We start from the raw sequence: 17,827 nt of genomic DNA, 5'->3' as shown, positions 1-17,827 counted from the left end.
GTAACCACACACTGGAAATGTTACCATTACCTACATTAACAGTTACAGATGGAATGGGGGCGGAATGGTGCGTATTACTCACAGTAACCATTACATGTGGAATGGGGGTTAAATGGTATGTATTACCTACAGTAACCGTTACATGTGGAATGGAGGTTAACTGGTGTGTGTTACCTACAGTAACTGTTACATGTGGAATGGAGGTTAACTGGTATGTATTACCTACAGTAACTGTTACATGTGGAATGGAGGTTAACTGGTGTATGTTACCTACAGTAACCGTTACATGTGGAATGGAGGTTAACTGGTGTATGTTACCTACAGTAACTGTTACATGTGGAATGGAGGTTAACTGGTGTATGTTACCTACAGTAACTGTTACATGTGGAATGGGGGTTAACTGGTGTATGTTACCTACAGTAACTGTTACATGTGGAATGGGGGTTAACTGGTGTATGTTACCTACAGTAACCGTTACATGTGGAATGGGGGTTAAATTGTGTATTACTCACAGTAACCGTTACATGTGGAATGGGGCTTAAATGGTGTGTGTTACCTACAGTAACCGTTACATGTGGAATGGGGGTTAAATGATGTGTATTACAACGTGCTCCTGGTGCATTTTCTTGTCATTAAAAGAGTGAGAGAGGTGAGACTTTTAAGACATGCACTGATAAATGTGTCCTAAAAAAATCTGAAACATGCCTGATATATGTTGCCTGTGTTGTGATGCTGGTTGTAGATCCTGGCCCTGGTAGCAGTGAGGAAGGCCATGGACTATGTCTTCTCTCAACATGACCTCAGCTTCCTTGATGATGTCATTCCCGAGAAAGACAAGAAGAAGAAGGAGGATGAGAAGAAAAAGAAGAAAAAGAAGAGAGGGAGTGAAGACAGTGATAATGATGATGTGAGGGCTTGTTTGGTTCCTGCATGTTCAGGACAAAAATCCAAAAATTGGTGGATATGCAAAGAAAAAAAGCAATGTTATAGATTTGTGGTACAAACAAATGAAGCTTGTTCATTAAATTCTACTGTGTGTATATAACTCTTATCTCTAGAACAAGGCAAAAAAGTCCTCTTTAAGAGATTAGACGCTAAAACCTTTAATTAGTGGAATTATTCTTCTCTGTTTTCACTGATTCCTCTGTGCTCAGGAGAAAAGTGAGACCATAGGAAGCAGGTTTAGCCAGCAAAACTGTCATTTCACATTACCTTTGAGACTTTAACGGGACTCATTAGCATTACCATTGAGTCTTTAACAGGACTCATTCACATTACTGTTGAGTCTTTAACAAGACTCATTCACATTACCACTGAGTCTTTAACAAGACTCATTCACATTACCACTGAGTCTTTCACAAGATTCATTCACAACTCATTCACATTACCACTGAGTCTTTAACAAGACACATTCACATTACCACTGAGTCTTTAACAGGACTCATTCACATTATTGTTGAGTCTTTAACAAGACTCATTCATATTACCGTTGAGTCTTTAACAGGACTCATTCACATTACCACTGAATCTTTCACAAGACTCATTCACAACTCATTCAAATTACCACTGAGTCTTTAACAAGACACATTCACATTACCACTGAGTCTTTAACAGGACTCATTCACATTATTGTTGAGTCTTTAACAAGACTCATTCATATTACCGTTGAGTCTTTAACAGGACTCATTCACATTACCACTGAGTCTTTAACAGGACTCATTCACATTACTGTTGAGTCTTTAACAAGACTCATTCATATTACCGTTGAGTCTTTAACAAGACTCATTCATATTACCGTTGAGTCTTTAACAGGACTCATTCATGCTTTCTCTGCATAGTCCCTGATCACTGTGAGCCTTGTTTCTGAGTCAGAGAGTAACGGGGTGATTTTCTGATGTAACTGATGATTCTGACTAGCTGATGGTCCAGTCTGGGTCACAGTGTACAGTAAGAACATCTCTCAATAATTCACAAAACATTCATTAGTCTGTAATATTGATGAACATGGAGTTCTGAAAGACTTATGGTTACTGCAGAAGGCTTTGTCTTACTTTAGGATTTTGTGGAAATTTTCATATCATGCAGGAGAAAGACTTTGGTATCAGTTTTTAAACTGTACCATCCAGCTTTAGCGGCAAATAAAATACACAAACATAGTAAAATAACCCATATGTGACCAGTAAAGTTTCCATGGATGCAGTGGCTGCAGGTTTAGAGTTTGTGTCTGAATGTGTCTCTCTGCAGTCTGACTACCCCTTCAATGAAAAAGTTCCCAGTATTAAAATCCCTATGGACATGATGGAGCAGGAGCCGTTTTTAGGAGCTAAGGCGTCTGAGAGTGAGTAAAGCCAACCTGCGGTACCATGGCAATGGGGCCTGGGCTCCAGCACCCAGAACTCCTCTCACCTCCCTGTCTGCCTGTGGCAGGGAACACGTCCATCACTGTCCATCGTTTTGCCTATCCTCCCGTCTCACACTCCGTCCTCCTCTGTTTCGCTAACACAGCATGCTAATGCACGACGACCTCTCTCTCTCTCTCTCTCTCTCTCTCTCTCTCTCTCTCACTGTTAATAGGAGGATGCTGTGCTCACTAATCTGAACTGCCTGCCTGATCAGCAGTCCTCTATTCTAACAGTTCCGTTTCACCCCTGTCCGTCTTCACTTTTTAAGAGTTTCTTTACTGTTTTCATCTCACACCGCATGCTACTCTGGATTCTTTTGCTTGGTTCACATGTCAAAGCATTGGATAGATGTTTCGTGAGTTGATCCATGTATGGACATAGATTATCCCGTGAACTGTCAATGAAATGATTTCTTTAAGATAAATGTCAGATTTATCCAAATCCAAAACAGTTTGCTTTATCTAAGACTTTATCTAAGACACAAAATCTAGCATTTAATGTTTTCATTTTTCTTTTGACAATCTGATCTATATTTTCTAATGCAAACATATATTTTACTGAAATATGATTATAAAATCTGTGCATTAAATGTTAAAATTCATATCCATCAGTTCAGTTTTATGTGATGTTCTTTTCCTTAGCTGAACTGTGTGATGCACCTCACACTCTGTCTCTCTGCATGTCTCTGAGATTACAGTGCTCTGGACAGGCCTTACACGACACAATGCATGTGCTGATTGCCAACTCTCTCTCTCTCTCTCTCTCTCTCTCTCTCTCTGTGTGTGTGTGTGTGTGTGTGGTTGTTTGTGTCCTTTACAGGACAAAACCCCTTGTCTTTCCTTGAACGACACACATCATGCTAAGAAGCTGCAGTACTACCAGGATAGTCCAATGTCAAGGTGAGGCACTGTGTGTGTGTGTTAGTGTACAGTGTGTTAGTGTTAGTGTCTATGTGTGTGAGTGTCCTGTATGTGTTAGTGTTCTGTGGGTGTAATTGTTAGCATACTGTGTGTGTTGGTGTATGGTATGTGTTAGTGTACTGTGTGTGTTGGTGTATTGTGTGTCTAATTGTTAGTGTGCTCTGTGTGTTAGTGTTAGTGTGCTGTGTGTGTTAGTGTTGGTGTACTGTGTATGTAAGTGTTAGTGTGCTGTGTGTGTTAGTGATGGTGTACTGTGTATGTTAGTGTTAGTGTGCTGTGTGTGTTAGTGTTGGTGTACTTTGTGTATTAGTGTTGGTGTGCTGTGTGTGTTAGTGTTAGTGTGATGTGTGTGTTGGTGTACTGGGTGTGTTAGAATTAGTGTACTGTTTGTGTTAGTGTTGGTGTACAGTGTGTGTTAGTGTTGGTGTGCTGTGTGTGTCACTGAACTCTGTGTGTTAGTGTTGGTGTACTGTTTGTGTTAGTTTGGCGTACTGTGTGTGTCATTGTACTGTGCGTGTTCGTGTCAAAGTGGATCAGGTTGTAGGGTGTGATGGAGCAAGACTCTGGGGGGCGGAGGCAGTTTGGTATCCTGTGCACTGTAACAGTGTAGGACAGTCCTTGGGGAATAGTGGGGAAAACAGTGAGGTACAGTGGGGAAAATCCTTGAGCTGCTTTTGAGGTTGTCTTGTTTTACTAAAATGTTAGCATGACCAGATTTAAGTATTGTACAATACGCCCATGACAGTGTGAATACATCATCAAAGTAAAGAAAAAATAACCACCCAGTGGTGTCCCTCCAAAGTCAAAGTGTGACACAAGTCTGTCTTTCCCTTGGAGTCAGCAGTTAATTTATACAAGATGTTGTTTTTTGTCAATAGTTGAAAATCTCAAAACAACAACAGCAACAGTAGCAACAACAACAAAATCAACAAAAAACAAAACAAAGTTTTGTTGCAGTTATTAGCTGGTAGTTTGAAATGGAGGCAAGAAAGTATACCTCTGTAAGTGTATATGTTTTTAATGGAACTGGTTTAATGGAACTGGTTTGTTTCAGTCTAGAATTTCAAAAGACAGTTTTTTCAGACAGCCCTTCATTAAATTTGATAGTTGTCTCTGTTAGGACCTGTAATGATTGTTGTGTTTCTTTGGTTGTAAGTCCCGAGAGACAGCCATTAAACGTGCCTCAGATTCGAATAAGCATGGACCCAGATGACAACGCTTTCTACTGGAGGAGCCGGGGCTCGGAAACCTCTCTGTAGCGCCCCCTGCTGGACCAGCCAAACCACCAACTAAACCCTTTCACTTAAGTTTAATATAACTCTTCAGTCAAACCCAATGGAATTCGCATGAAAGCAGGACTTAAAAGACTGAGAGTTCTCACTGATGGTTGGTTTGGGGTAGGGAAACAATATTTTAGATGCAAACATTTTTATCTCTCTTCCAATGTCCTTAAAAATGCCATTTTTATTTCCAATTTTTTTTGTTTGAGAGAAGGGGATTGCTTACATAATATCTACCACTTACTCAAGCACCACATCTCACTCTCATGTAATGTCCTGCATCTATGCAAGTCATCTGTCTCTTCTGTAAAGTGGTACAAAACCGTCTAACTTCTGTCAGCCATGCATGGGGAGGCTCCTCTCTCATTTTCCTCTTCTTAATCTTTTTTTTTTAATATATTATTATTTTTCAACAGATTTTTATATAAGAAATTACTGTAATTGCATTTTCCTGTAGCAGGAAAATAATATTTTGATCTTTTTTGTAGCTCTACCTCTTATTTTAGATGGAAGGCATTCTGTAAAAAATAAACAAATAAATATTATGATTTTTTTTTATTGTTACAGCATGCGGATTTAATACTGTCAATATTCTCTGTCTGTTTGATGTACGTCTGGAACAAACTATTGAAGAATTTAAATTTGTTTTTAAAAGAGCAAGCAATATCTGTAATATGGAAATAATATATTGTAATTAGTTGCTCATTAACTTGGTAATAATTTGACATGCTATTGATCTAAATTTTTCCTTTTCCTTTATGGCTTGTGATTTTTGGGTTTTCCACTTTTCAAAAGATCATTTTGATTGTCAGATTTGACTTTATTGAAACTGTCTGTTTTTGCTCTGCTTAAATCTGTTTTGCACAATGGTTGTACAAAAATGGTAACTGTAGATAGAAACAATGTTGACATGTAACACAGAGCTATTCTGGTCTTTATTGTCACGGAAGCTTCCGGTGCTTGTCCTGTATGAATGACCTACCTAAGTGACTTAAACTTGAACTGCAACAGTACAGAAGTCAAGCTGAGTTGGTTCATAGGTATAATCTGTAATAACTCAAACTTCTCTCAGTTTGTGCTGTAACTGAGAGATAGCTAAGGCCTGATTGTTGGTGGACTGTCTTTTAGATGTGCTTGGTGGCTACAGATGCTTTTCAGCTATTCATTAGATTTGTGTAATCATCTTTGGGAAGGCTCCCTTTCAGAAACACGTGGAGATGTTAAGCAACAATGCTTTAATATCCCTTTGAAAATGAATATTTTCCAAAACTGTGTTCTGCCGTGAGCTCTGGCGTGCACTGCATTTGGCCCTGCATGAGTCCTGTTCATCCCTCTGCATCAGTGCAACTGTAGTCTCTCATGTCACTGTGCTCATTTGTTTTTTTTTTCTCTCTCTCCCCTCCCTTTCCAGCCTGAAATTTGTAGTTCTGTGCAAAAAATGATAAACTGTATTTTCAAAATTCCACTTTAAACCATGAAAAAGTGAATGATTTTTTTAACTCCTTTTTTGGGTAGATAGTTTAAAATGAGGTAAAATCTGTGAGCATGTCTGTTAAGTTAAATTCTTGAACATGTAAAAAATCTGTTAAATATTAATAATATAGTGTTAAACACTGATGCATTTCTAATCACTTCTGTCTTTTTAGAACAAAGTCAAATTGACTATTTTAGAACTTATATTTTTCAAGGGAAATGAATATTAAGAAATAAACAGAATTTATTAAATGTGTTCTGCATTCTTCATTTGATTCTTGGACCAAAAAAGAAGTATTCATACAATTTTATTTAATAAGACTGTCATGAAGTAACTGTTTATAAAGTAGGCTACCCTATAGTTTTAAGAAATTTTATGCTTTAATGGTGGGAGTTTGAGTCCCACTATTTAAAGCCCTCTTATATTAGTAATGTGTTTTTCTCCTCGACTGTGAATTTGGAATAACTAGCCTATGAATACACATGTAGTGCACATGATGTTGAGCATCCTTGGCGGCACCAATGCCCAATGTTTCCTCAGTAAACCGACGATGTAATGCAGTGTTGAAATACAGACAGCACTCAAATTTGACAAAACATGTAGCGGTGTAACACCTTAATCAGCAAGCGGCTTGTATTCAACCAAACCACATGTAACCTGTTTTGTAATATGTCTTTCATGTTCAGAGGCGTTAGTGTGACGAAGGTCAAGTTTTTAAATAAGCCAAAGCGGATCTATTGAACTCCCTTTAGTGTGAGTTAGCAATTACAGAATATACGTCGGTAGTGAGCTTAATTCTTAATTCACAACTAGAGTGAAAGTATGGTTACTTTTGAGAAAATGTTAGACTTAGTAATATGAGTCAAATTGAGAAAGACTACGGTCCATAATTGCGGGTGAGAATGTATGATAAAATTACCGCGCATCTTATACTGTTTGTGTCAACTATGCAAGCAAGCTACAGTTTTTAAAAAAAAAAAAAAATTGCTTATGAATTATACGGACTGTTGGAAAATGACGCCATCTAGTGTTCATCCACTTCAAAAATTCTTTACATGCTTTGTTGATGCCCGGAGCTTTACGCACATTGCCCGCTTTATTTCCAGTTCCCTCAAATTGCTGAATGACTTTACTCGGCACAGGATCATACAGTTTGTGACAGCCTTAAACAATATTCATTCATTCAGAAACTCAGCAAAGTCGCTATCCTTTTCAGTTACAGGGAAAATAAGATAAGACAGTACGTTTCTCAGTCTCTTCAAGATTTTCAATTTGTGCCAACAAGTAAGGTATGTTATGCAATCTGCCATTTCACTGCGTAAAATGTCGTGAACTACACTGAGAGACACAGTTAAAAGTGTACATCTGCATCCTCGAAACATGGGCACAAATATGAACACACCGTTATCGTTTCACGCAACCATATATCAACACATTACCGACACAGCGAATAAAATGTACGCGAGACTCATTTTCAAGGATCTTTTCCGTTTATTTAACTTTTACATCAATTATATATAGTCACCCTTGTGAAGAAGTACACTGAAATATGTTAGTGGTATATTTGATGTATCTGAAGAATAAGAAGAGTATGCTTTTAACTTAATGTATTTTAATTGCATGAACTTTAAGTATACTTTTATGTATTTTCAAAAAGTATGTTTCAAATTAATACATTTGAAGTATTACTTTAGCACACTGTTCTGGAATTCATTTCAATGACTGTTTTTTTTTACACATACAGGTGATCATTAAAAAAAAGGAGCGTCTTAATGGTAAGTTAAGCACATTTAAACTATGCTGTAGTGTACTCTGCTGAAGTGGACTTTGATGAAATAATTTCCTCATATGTTAAAGCTTATTTAAACAAATGTAAAGGATCAATTTTAGTGTATTGCTACAACATACATTAAGAGACAAAATATTTTCAATTTAACTTTTAAATTTGGGACTATATACTTAGTAAATCTTTCGTTTGGCTGTTTTGGTTTTTTATTTGGCTGGGCCAAATTTTGACCCAATGTCTGAACAGGTTTAGGTTATATTTTTGCATTCTTTTAAATAAAGTGTTTTTGATGGAAATTTTTTTAATGCATTTTTTCATTCACTTTTTACTCACTGCATGTCATACATACACTCAAACTCTACAACTGAATGCATTTGTAGTGCATTTTATTTGAGGCAAAGCAGGTAAAAAAGGTGGTCTTTAGACAACAGTGTACTTAACTGCCATTATATTGTTTGTAATTTTAACACCAAAAGACAATGGATTTGAGCAGTGATTCAGTGTGCAATGACTATATATTAACATACTATTTACGTCTTTAAGTGTCCTAAAGTACTCAAAGGGGCGTAGTGTAGCGTGTTGGAGGTGGGTGGAGGTTCCCAGCATGCCATAGGGTGATGGACTGTTGCTTGGCACCGTTTTTTTAATTGTTCAGTTTATGTTTCAATATGTGTCAGTAGAAGCTTATGTATATCGTTCATCATCTAGTCTTTGTGTTGTGTTGATTAATTTGTGTGATAGTTGAACATTATCTGTGCACCATGAATGTAACTGTCCTCGCGAATGATGTTGTTCCCCTCCTACCACCCAAACTGTTTGTAATGTCATCTACTGGTTAATTATACTACTGCTTCTCAACAGGCTCTTTGTCAAGGAGAGTTATAACTGTGTCGCCATGTTAAAAAAGAGCCCAGATGCCACAGTACTATAAGAAAAGATATTAGAAGGACACTATTTAGAATTATGTTTGGAACACAGTTTTTGGAAATACATTTTAACGTGCTTCTGTCCAACTTTAAGTGATACATAACCACATTTTTAGAAGTCTTTCAGTGACTTTTAAATGTAATATAGACACAAATAAGTTGTAGTTCAGTACATATATCTTTTTTAACATTTCCAAAAAGTATTTTGAAAGAGCACTACAGCTAGTTATTTCACATTCCTGAAGTACATACTTAATTGTTTTTTAGTGTAACTTGAGTGGCCCAAAATAACATTAAAGTAGCACTTTGTGTATTTAATTTGTATTAAAATTTGAATCAAATATAACGTAAATATAGTTAAGTTCAAATAAGTTGTTCCAAAATAGTACATTTAATACACACTGACGTGCGATTTAAAAGTAGGCATTAATATTACACTTTTTAAGAAAAAGTGCACTTCTCCAAAGCACACTTTTTTCCCACAAGGGTAAATACAGTTATTCAGTTACATGCTAAATTTTGCAGTCCATGAGGAAATAACCAGATTAACACAATTTTACAAATGAGCTGTGATGTACATAGTAGTAGGAGAAATTGGGTTGTGGGAAAAGATAGCAAGAATGGAACAAGATTTTAATTTGATGACTACTGAAAGCTTTCATTTGGGTCAGTGTGATTTACGAGAATATCTTGTTAAAATTCATAAACTCAAACTATGGTGTCATCCTTGGACTCAATGAAAGCCTTCATCTGTGAGAGAGAACAGAAAAGAATCAGTCATCATACCATTGGGGCATAAACATACCTTACTGCTGGTCTTGGATTAGTTTTTACATTTCATTCAGCAGTGGTTGGGTAATGAGAAATGTAGTCAAAGTAGCTCTGGTGATATGAGGCTGGAGCATTAAAAAGCTTGCTATTCTCTTTTATTTTTCAGAATACAACAGCAAAGGGAAAAATGAAACACAGTTCATTTAATGATCTCTGGTACAACCCCTCGAACATAAAACTTGTCTTGTGTTCCTTAGTCAAGCTCAGATGTCCATGCCTGTGTTCCCAGCGAGGTCCTGCAAATGGCAGAATGTGAAATAGAGAAGTATGTCATTAATGTACTCACCAGTTTCTGACAGAGAACAGCTGGAGAATGTTGGAAACAGCAGGTGGAGGCCAGCTTCACCACTGCCTCCACTCTTTCCTCTTTTCCTTCTCCCTGGATCTCACCATGCATCCTAAGACCAGACACAGTACAGATGGAAAGCACCAGTGAGTGATCTCAAATCAGCAGACAGCACCAGGGAGCTGCCAGGGTCATGAGTGAGGTAAGAGAAAGTGAGGGCTTAGGTGACCACACCCTATGCTTTAGATGCACAAACTTAACGAGGCACTTTTCTGTTGGAGCTCATTCAAATTCAGATTTAAGATTTATTCCAGTGTTGAGTGATTATAATAATATTGATTTAATGGTAATAATCCTCATTGCATCCTTGTGCATATTAGGAACTATTAGGATTAGGAACGTAGAGGGCTTACTTTTTTTTGAACTCAGGGAAATCCAGTCTAAAGTACTGGGAGCACATGTTGTCTGTCTGAGACAGGAGTGCTGCGGTCTTTTCCACTTTGGCCTCCTACAAGTTCAAAAAAGAAGAACCAAAAAAAAAATGAACAGGTTTTAAACAGTATAAATGAATGAATATAAATCAAATGCAGAAAATTCATCATTTTGATCAAACCAGATCACAGGCATTTAGACTCAGTCTTTGTCATATGACATATCTGCACTAAGTTGCTGATATGCTACACTGGCCAGTCTCCCCAACACGTCCAGTGCATGAGAATGACTGATTTTGCCACATGTTCCATGGCTGCCAGTGGCCATGCAATGCATATTAACGATCCCTCTGGCCCTGGAGTCTGAACAGCCTCCTCCGAGACTCCACTTAACATCCTCTAATTAGATGTGCTCACTAAAGACTTTTTCCCTCACCGTGCAGCAGTGCAGTTGATACAAAAGGGCCAGTGGATAACAAAGATCCACCACAGTAAAAGCAAAGCCTGCATTAGTGCTGACTGCTCACACTGAAAATGCTTCTTAAAGCAAATTTATTTTAACTAATGAATGATAGTAGCGAAAAATATTGACATCTCATACCTCATTATCAAGGTACATTCATTACTGTCACTGAAGTCAAATTATGATTTTTCTCTTCTGTCTTTTAGGAGAAGGATAAATGTGAGAAACTCCCTCCTGTGGAACTAGACAAGACTCTTAGTCACTGAGTTTGTCACTTGAAGATCATCTGAAAAGCTTCAAAACTCAAAGGAAAACAAGTCATCCACTTTTACTCAGAATGATCTAGTGGAGTGCTGTTTACTTATTGTTTGATTCAAAACAGAAAGAATATTTAAAAAAAAAAAAGATCTTACATGTATTTATTTTTTTTATACAGCACTGACAGCTAGCTGAACTGATACTGATCATAGTCGTCCTGCCTCCGTGAACTGATCATTTAACAGAGCATTTCATAGTTTCCCTGTCCCTGTCAGCAACGTGTAATTCAGAACATGAGAGAAAAATGATGATTAAAAAAGTGTAAGGACTATAACCATCACGCGAAAGGATCTCCTTTGTGATACTACACCGAATTTGGGCTGCTGCCACGAGAGTGATACAGAAGGAGAGAGATGTGAGCGAGTGGGAGAGTTTATTACCTGCTGCCGCATGCATGCCTGTGTGTCAGTGCTGTTGCAGCAGCCAATCACTGTATGTTTAATACTGTCCAAGATGGTTGTCATCATAGGTCGAGAAACTGAGGCGTGTTTAACTCCAATCTGAAATAAATACCTGTTCACGAGTACACGCATGCACGCACGCACACAGACACACACACAGAGGAAGAGAGGAAGGGAGAGAGAGAGAGATCACTAGGCTAATAGAAGCATAAAAAGTCTCTCAGTATAAAATCAGTCTTAAATGCCTAAAAGTTCAAAGAATAGTGCAGCTTCTTTCAAACAGTTCTTAAAATGAGAAGCAGGTTACTTTTAACTCAATGTATGCAACAAAGCACTGTTCAGGAGCAGCAAAGACAAGGCAGTGTCCGAGGGGATTTGTGGTGATAGTAAAAACGCCCTTTACAAGACTGCAGCGTTTTGGCGAGTCTATATATTTGAAAGTGAAGGCATGTAGTCTGCGGGAGAAATTTAATGGAGAGGAAATTATTTAAACCTCCACCAGACCATCGATGCTATGTCTATATAACAGCTGTCACAATTCGACTTCTGGCCCGATGACCAAAAACGCTAACGACAAGATTTTCAATGTGACATGACAGCAAAACGACTGAAAAAATTCAACATACAGCCGTCTCATTCAGATATCGCAAAACTGAGATATTGAGAAACAACAAACCCACTAAAAGAATTTTACTCTTCGTTAAAAGCAAACAACACATTCCTTTGAAAAAACGTCATGCGTCCAACCCTCAGGTTTGATTTTACATTATCTTGATTTCTATGACTAACTTCCATATTGCTTTATGAGTTCGGTTCCAGGCCAAGTTTGTGGACATGTAGATAATGACAAGACAATACCAAAGATAATCTTAAGTAGTCACTCTCACTCAGCGCTGATGCTGAAAAAGGGGCCAGTTGATAACGGAGAGCCACCACAGTAACAACAAAGCCTGCTGACTGCTAACACTGAAAATGCTGCTTAAATAAATTTATTCTAGCCACTGAATTACAGCACAGAATAATGACATCTCATACCTTATTGTAAAGGCATATTCATTATTGTCACTGAAGTCAAATTATGATTGTTCACTTCTGTCTTTTAGAGGAAGGATAAATGTGAGAAACTCCCTCTTGTGGAACTAGACAAGGCTCGAAAATTACGAAACGAAACGAACGTCAAAGAAAATTTATTTAATAAAATACACACAACGTGATCCACTATCAAATGTCTCACAGTCAGAGAGACAAATTTTACCCCGGTGGTATGGCTTCATGAGATCTTAATTAATCTTTCGTTCACAGTCTTTTCTAGATGATCTCGAAATCGCATTTCTTTTACGGGTTGACTGTGAATTTAAAGGAGCGGACTAATTTGTGACTAGTTGTGTCGCTTAGGAGCCACCATTTACTTAATTTGTGGTGAAATTTAGACTTTAGATTCCTCATAGGCCTATTTGCTGTATGTTCCTCAGTGAGTCACTGGTTTTGCAGTAATAGCGGGTCAGTTCTATGTTACGCCACTAGATGGCACAGTTGCACAATCGATCTGCAGGTTTTGTCGTCGAGGTCATACATTTTAAATCTATTCCCGTAAATAAGTCCATTCTGTTTTAATTTGATTGCAGCTCTTTTATCACAGTATTGTAACTGTTTCATTAACTGTCTTTACTTGGTGAAGAAGAGAGGAAACCATTAACTCCTCTTAATCTCTGAATGTAGATACAAAACTGATTTGCTCGACCTGACTGCATTTGCGTATATACCACACATCTAAAACACAGCACCTGCGATGGACTGGCGACCTGTCCAGGGTGTTTCCCCGCCTTTCGCCCAATGAACGCTGGGACAGGCTCCAGCACCCCCGCGACCCTAATTCGGATAAGCGGCTTTGAAATGAGTGAGTAAAACACAGCACAGACGCACAGATGACTTTTGGCTTTTGTCGCAAGGGACGTAGACGATTTCTTTTAAACCTTTAGCTGAAAAAGAAAACTATTGCAGGGCAGCAATCAGCGAACTCTGTTTAATCACGTTCTCGATGCTCTCCTTTTCCCCCTCCACGCACGCACACACACTCACTCACACACACACACACACACACACACACACACACACACACACAGCCAGACTGTGCAGGCGTTGGTTAACATTTAAGGATAACATTTAATGGTAACCTTAAGGATTACTGAGGCCTAACTACCAGTGTTTGATTAGTTTCAGTTGGTCTGATGGCTTTGAGCTGTCGGGAGTAGTCCAGCTGTCGCAGAGAGGCAATGAATAAGGTACGTCAAAGGAACAATTTAGGAATGGAACTCCTTACAACAGGCATCAAGGCGTCAATTCACAATCACTTTTAAACAACAAATAAGAAAACCCACAATCAACATGATAGTTTAGAATTTTTACAATAAATTCGTTTTCAGTTTTGATTAGACTTGGGTGGTGTCGATTTTTTCATACCTTTATACCCTCGTGACATTTCACCGGGAGATACGGTATATGACGGTATTTGAAAAAAAAAAAAAGATAAAAATAAACCGTACAGAAAATCAGCCGTTGCTTAATCTGTCAGTTGTTATCTGACAGCGCTAGTAATTTTACGACTATATGATGAATATCGATTCCATATGCACACTTATTTTTTCATGTTGTACAGATTACTTTCGTTTTCTTCTGTTCTGTATAGTGTACGAGGGAGGGAATGTTGATGGCCAAACTGGTGTGCTGTGGAATCGACTAGAGGACAAAGTATAGGTGATTATTGTTAGTAGGCTAATTGCATATCAGACACTGTCATTGAACCTAAGACGTTCGCAATGTTAGAACAATCATCTATTATATTGCTCGTAAGATAATATAATTTTACTATTCCTTAACTGTAAAAAGTTAAGTAAGGACACCCAGGAATATATTGCGGCCTATTCTTTACTAAAAGAACATTTTCCTTTCTTTGTGGCCATGATGTCGCCAGGTGGCTTTTACCGTCATATCTGCAGTTTGTCAAAGTTTGGTTGTTATAACGTAGCAGAGGAGTTCACTGGCCCCACGTCTGCACAGTTTGATTGACGGCCGTCACGGCCTCTTAATGATCGCCTTCACTGCTCTCTTCTTAGTCACTGGATGAAAGCTAGGCTTTTAAAAATTGCCTGGCTATGTTGCATTTGTATGAGCCAGGTTGCTGCTTTAGACGTAGCGCTATTAAACAGAGTAGAGACTATGCCACAACAGCATAAGAGGTTCATGTGCAGGTAAAAGAACGCGTCCATGTGTTTTTATTTCTGACGATTAAAAACCAAATGACCAATGAAAACGCGAGAGGTTATCTCAATATGCGGGATGCGGGACAAAGGATCAAAATGCTGTGAAGTGCAACGCAAAGCGGGACGCCCTTTTCACGCTACCTCGATACAGCATCTCCGTATCAGATTAATAGAAAGAGGAGCGTCTGTATTTTTGTCGGTATTGAAAATCATACCTTCGGGATTTCTAAATACCCCGATATACCGTAATACCTTGATACCGCCCAATGCTAGTTTTGATTCATAATCAAAAGAAGCAGACTATGATTGACAGTGATATTGCAGTTCTGAGTGGTTTAATCATTTCTGCATAATAACAGGAAGTTAAATCTGCATAGTCTTCAGAATAATTAGGTCTAATCTCATATTTTGCTCATAAGCATGGAGGGTGCAGCTTTGACTATATGATTATTATAATGAAATTCAGATTGTGAATTAACATCATAATGATGATTCCCTCTCTTCATAAATATAGAATCTGTGAACATACATTTCAGATATGGAAAGAACAGGTTGTATCTGTTGATTCATTTGCAGAGAAACTGCTGTTGGTATCATATTCTTGTGAAGTATGTGCCCATTTGAGACACACTGGAATACTATTACTGTAATATAAGGGGTTATGTGTCTTTTATATATTCTATATATATTTGAGACACATAACCTGCTGAAGAAAGCCCCAGAAAACGGGATTGGAATGGAATGTTATGGATTGCGGAACATTATGATGTAATGCACCACATTACGACATATGGTTTGCAGATCCATGACATTCCATTCCCACCCACTGGTCCTTTCACCAGGCTTTTGTCTACCTCTCTGCTGATTGGCTGAGTAAAGTTATAGTGTACCGTTCAATGGCATGTGGCTGAGTCTCCTGACAGAGCTGAGATGAGAGAGTCGGTGGTGTGTCTGCAGTCTGGGGAGGTTGTCTTTTCATGTTGTCCACACACATGAGGCTCTCCAAGGGAGTCTTCTTACAGCAACTTTCAAACTCCACTGACATTGAAGTCATAGTTGATTCATTACAAAGGATCTTCTGAAAGCCTGAGAACTAGTTGGGGTGAGATAGCACAAAGAATGTCATCCAAATGCCTGTTTATAGATTCGCCTGTCAATAATTTCGAAGCAAATTGCTCATTTCAGCTGACGGTGTGGTGGGTGAGGATTTCCACCTCAGGCTGTTGGAATAGAATACTTTGGAGTTCTCACTCTGAGTCACTGTGGATATATGTCTGTAGTCTTATCTACCGCTCCTTCTGGGAGACAAAGCATCTACTCTCCTTTTATTTTTCCACACAAAACACTTTATTTTTCTACTCATACTACTTAGAAGCAGTGGCTGTGTTAGTGGCTTAGTGAAATGCCCAGTGATGCAGGAAAAGGGTTTCTGGGCAGTAGACTGATTCAGCCCAAGCTGTGGGCCTTACCTCCTGTAGGAGGCAGTCTGCATGTGGCTGTAAACAGCATTTTGTGAGTGCAGTGTGGAAAGAACTGGCAGTGGTCATTGCCTCTTCGAAGGAAGATTTCAGAAGACCTCCATAATACACCGCCAACCTAGGAATGAACAGGGAAAGATTTATTGTGTATCGCAAGGGATCTATTATTAAACACATGTATGTCAGAATCTGGGTGTTCTGTTTTAAAGGGATAGAAATCAAACATGAAAGTGTTTCCAGTCTTTCCACCCACTGCAAGTTTACTCATGAATAATGAACTGAAAAGTAGTGGAAGTGGTGTGAGTGTGCCTTTTTGTATTTAAAACTTTTCACATACGTCCATATGTTCTTGGCCTGAGGGATAATGCAGAATGCAAATGTGAGTTGTGCCAGCACTTGTTTTGAATACCACAGAGTAATTGTTTATGCCAAAACATCTGAGTGAGGGAGCTTTATTTCTGAATGCTTGGCATTCAGACTCTCTCAGCAGGTTCTTCAAACTGTCAGTATTATATTTCTACAGCATTTGTATTCTGTTCATCTTTTTCAAAGTGCATGGGGAGGCGGCGCAAATGTATGCCTATCGCTGGAGATAAAATCAGTATTTCAATGCCTTGCGTCAGGTTTTTCATTTCTCCAGTAATTAATTCCTTTCTTTACTTCCTTATTTCTGTTTCTTAACCTGGATTAAGGGTTTATATTGTGGATTAACATTCATAGGGCAGTGCTTTTATTCCTGATATACTTTACAGTAGCTGAATGGATGACTGACATTTAAACTGTTTTAACTTAAACCTGTTTTCATAGAATACATGAAGATCTCTGGTAAGAAGAGGGGTGGGATATTACAGACAAAACCTCAGAAAGGACCCTTTCTTAGTATTAGCAGAGTTCATTATTCCCATCAATCATTTCACAGATGGATTTCCCAGCGTGCATTACAGATGCTCCTGTTTCCAATAGAGCAGGGTGTGTTCTGTTTACCCAGTTTTATGAGATCTAAGGTTCACTCGGTTGTTGCAGACGTTGGACAAGAATCTCAGGGAATTACTGGATTTTCTCAATTCATATCGCTGAAAAAGAAAGAAACAACAATGGCATCTTTCACAAATTCACACATCAATGATAAACATTAAAGAGACATGAGACAGAAAGTCATACTTTGTTGTCTTGGGACATAAAATACACAAGTAGAAAAGCCATATTGGTGTGGTGTGCATGTATTTGCTATCTGATAAACAGCATCTCAGCAGCCAGTAAATTCCCTGGAGGTATTTTGGAGTCTAGGACCAAACCACATAATAGAATGAGTTTATTTCTCGCAGTAAAGCCTTCTACAACATGCCTGTAGATTCTATCCACTGACAAAGGGGTTAACATTATTGTCTTGCAAAGAAGAACTGTATGCCTTTGCAGACAAATATGATGTTCTCTCATGAATGTGTCTGGAGTCTTTTTAAGATTTCATATTATATTTTTAATTTAGCTGTTGCTCTCATATGTTTTTGTTCTCTGTCAGAGACTGCATGCCCTTTGGAGCAGACTTAGGTTTGTGAAATCCAACCTGCAAC

At 38.3% G+C, this 17,827-nt stretch overlaps 2 protein-coding genes across 4 annotated transcripts in view; one reads left to right on the top strand and one right to left on the bottom strand.

Annotated features, from left to right (window-relative positions):
• slc4a4a (solute carrier family 4 member 4a) overlaps positions 1–4,581 on the top strand; it is a 54,036-nt gene extending 49,455 nt beyond the window's left edge. The window contains exons 22-24 of one of the 2 annotated variants that reach the window (XM_030772709.1): positions 743–907; positions 3,222–3,301; positions 4,479–4,581. In XM_030772709.1, the coding sequence (XP_030628569.1) occupies positions 743–907; positions 3,222–3,301; positions 4,479–4,581 (348 nt within the window). Of the gene's footprint in view, positions 1–742; positions 908–2,244; positions 2,339–3,221; positions 3,302–4,478 lie in introns of those variants that run through there. The other variant, XM_030772718.1, reaches the window with a different exon arrangement.
• Positions 720–17,827, bottom strand: part of gc (GC vitamin D binding protein) — a 46,123-nt gene continuing 29,015 nt past the window's right edge. Inside the window, exons 6-12 of one of the 2 annotated variants that reach the window (XR_004025249.1) lie at positions 17,241–17,329; positions 16,248–16,374; positions 15,669–15,871; positions 11,498–11,630; positions 10,320–10,413; positions 9,906–10,017; positions 720–808 (exon numbers count right to left, since the gene is read on the bottom strand). Coding sequence is in view for 1 of the 2 variants with exons in the window: in XM_030772729.1 (XP_030628589.1) it covers positions 9,497–9,538; positions 9,906–10,017; positions 10,319–10,413; positions 11,498–11,630; positions 15,669–15,871; positions 16,248–16,374; positions 17,241–17,329 (801 nt within the window). In the remaining variant the exon portion in view is untranslated. Of the gene's footprint in view, positions 809–8,231; positions 9,539–9,905; positions 10,018–10,318; positions 10,414–11,497; positions 11,631–15,668; positions 15,872–16,247; positions 16,375–17,240; positions 17,330–17,827 lie in introns of those variants that run through there. The other variant, XM_030772729.1, reaches the window with a different exon arrangement.

This window comes from Chanos chanos, chromosome 1, assembly GCF_902362185.1.
Source record: "Chanos chanos chromosome 1, fChaCha1.1, whole genome shotgun sequence".
Lineage (NCBI taxonomy): Eukaryota > Metazoa > Chordata > Actinopteri > Gonorynchiformes > Chanidae > Chanos > Chanos chanos.
This window is presented reverse-complemented; position numbering and strand designations above follow the sequence as displayed.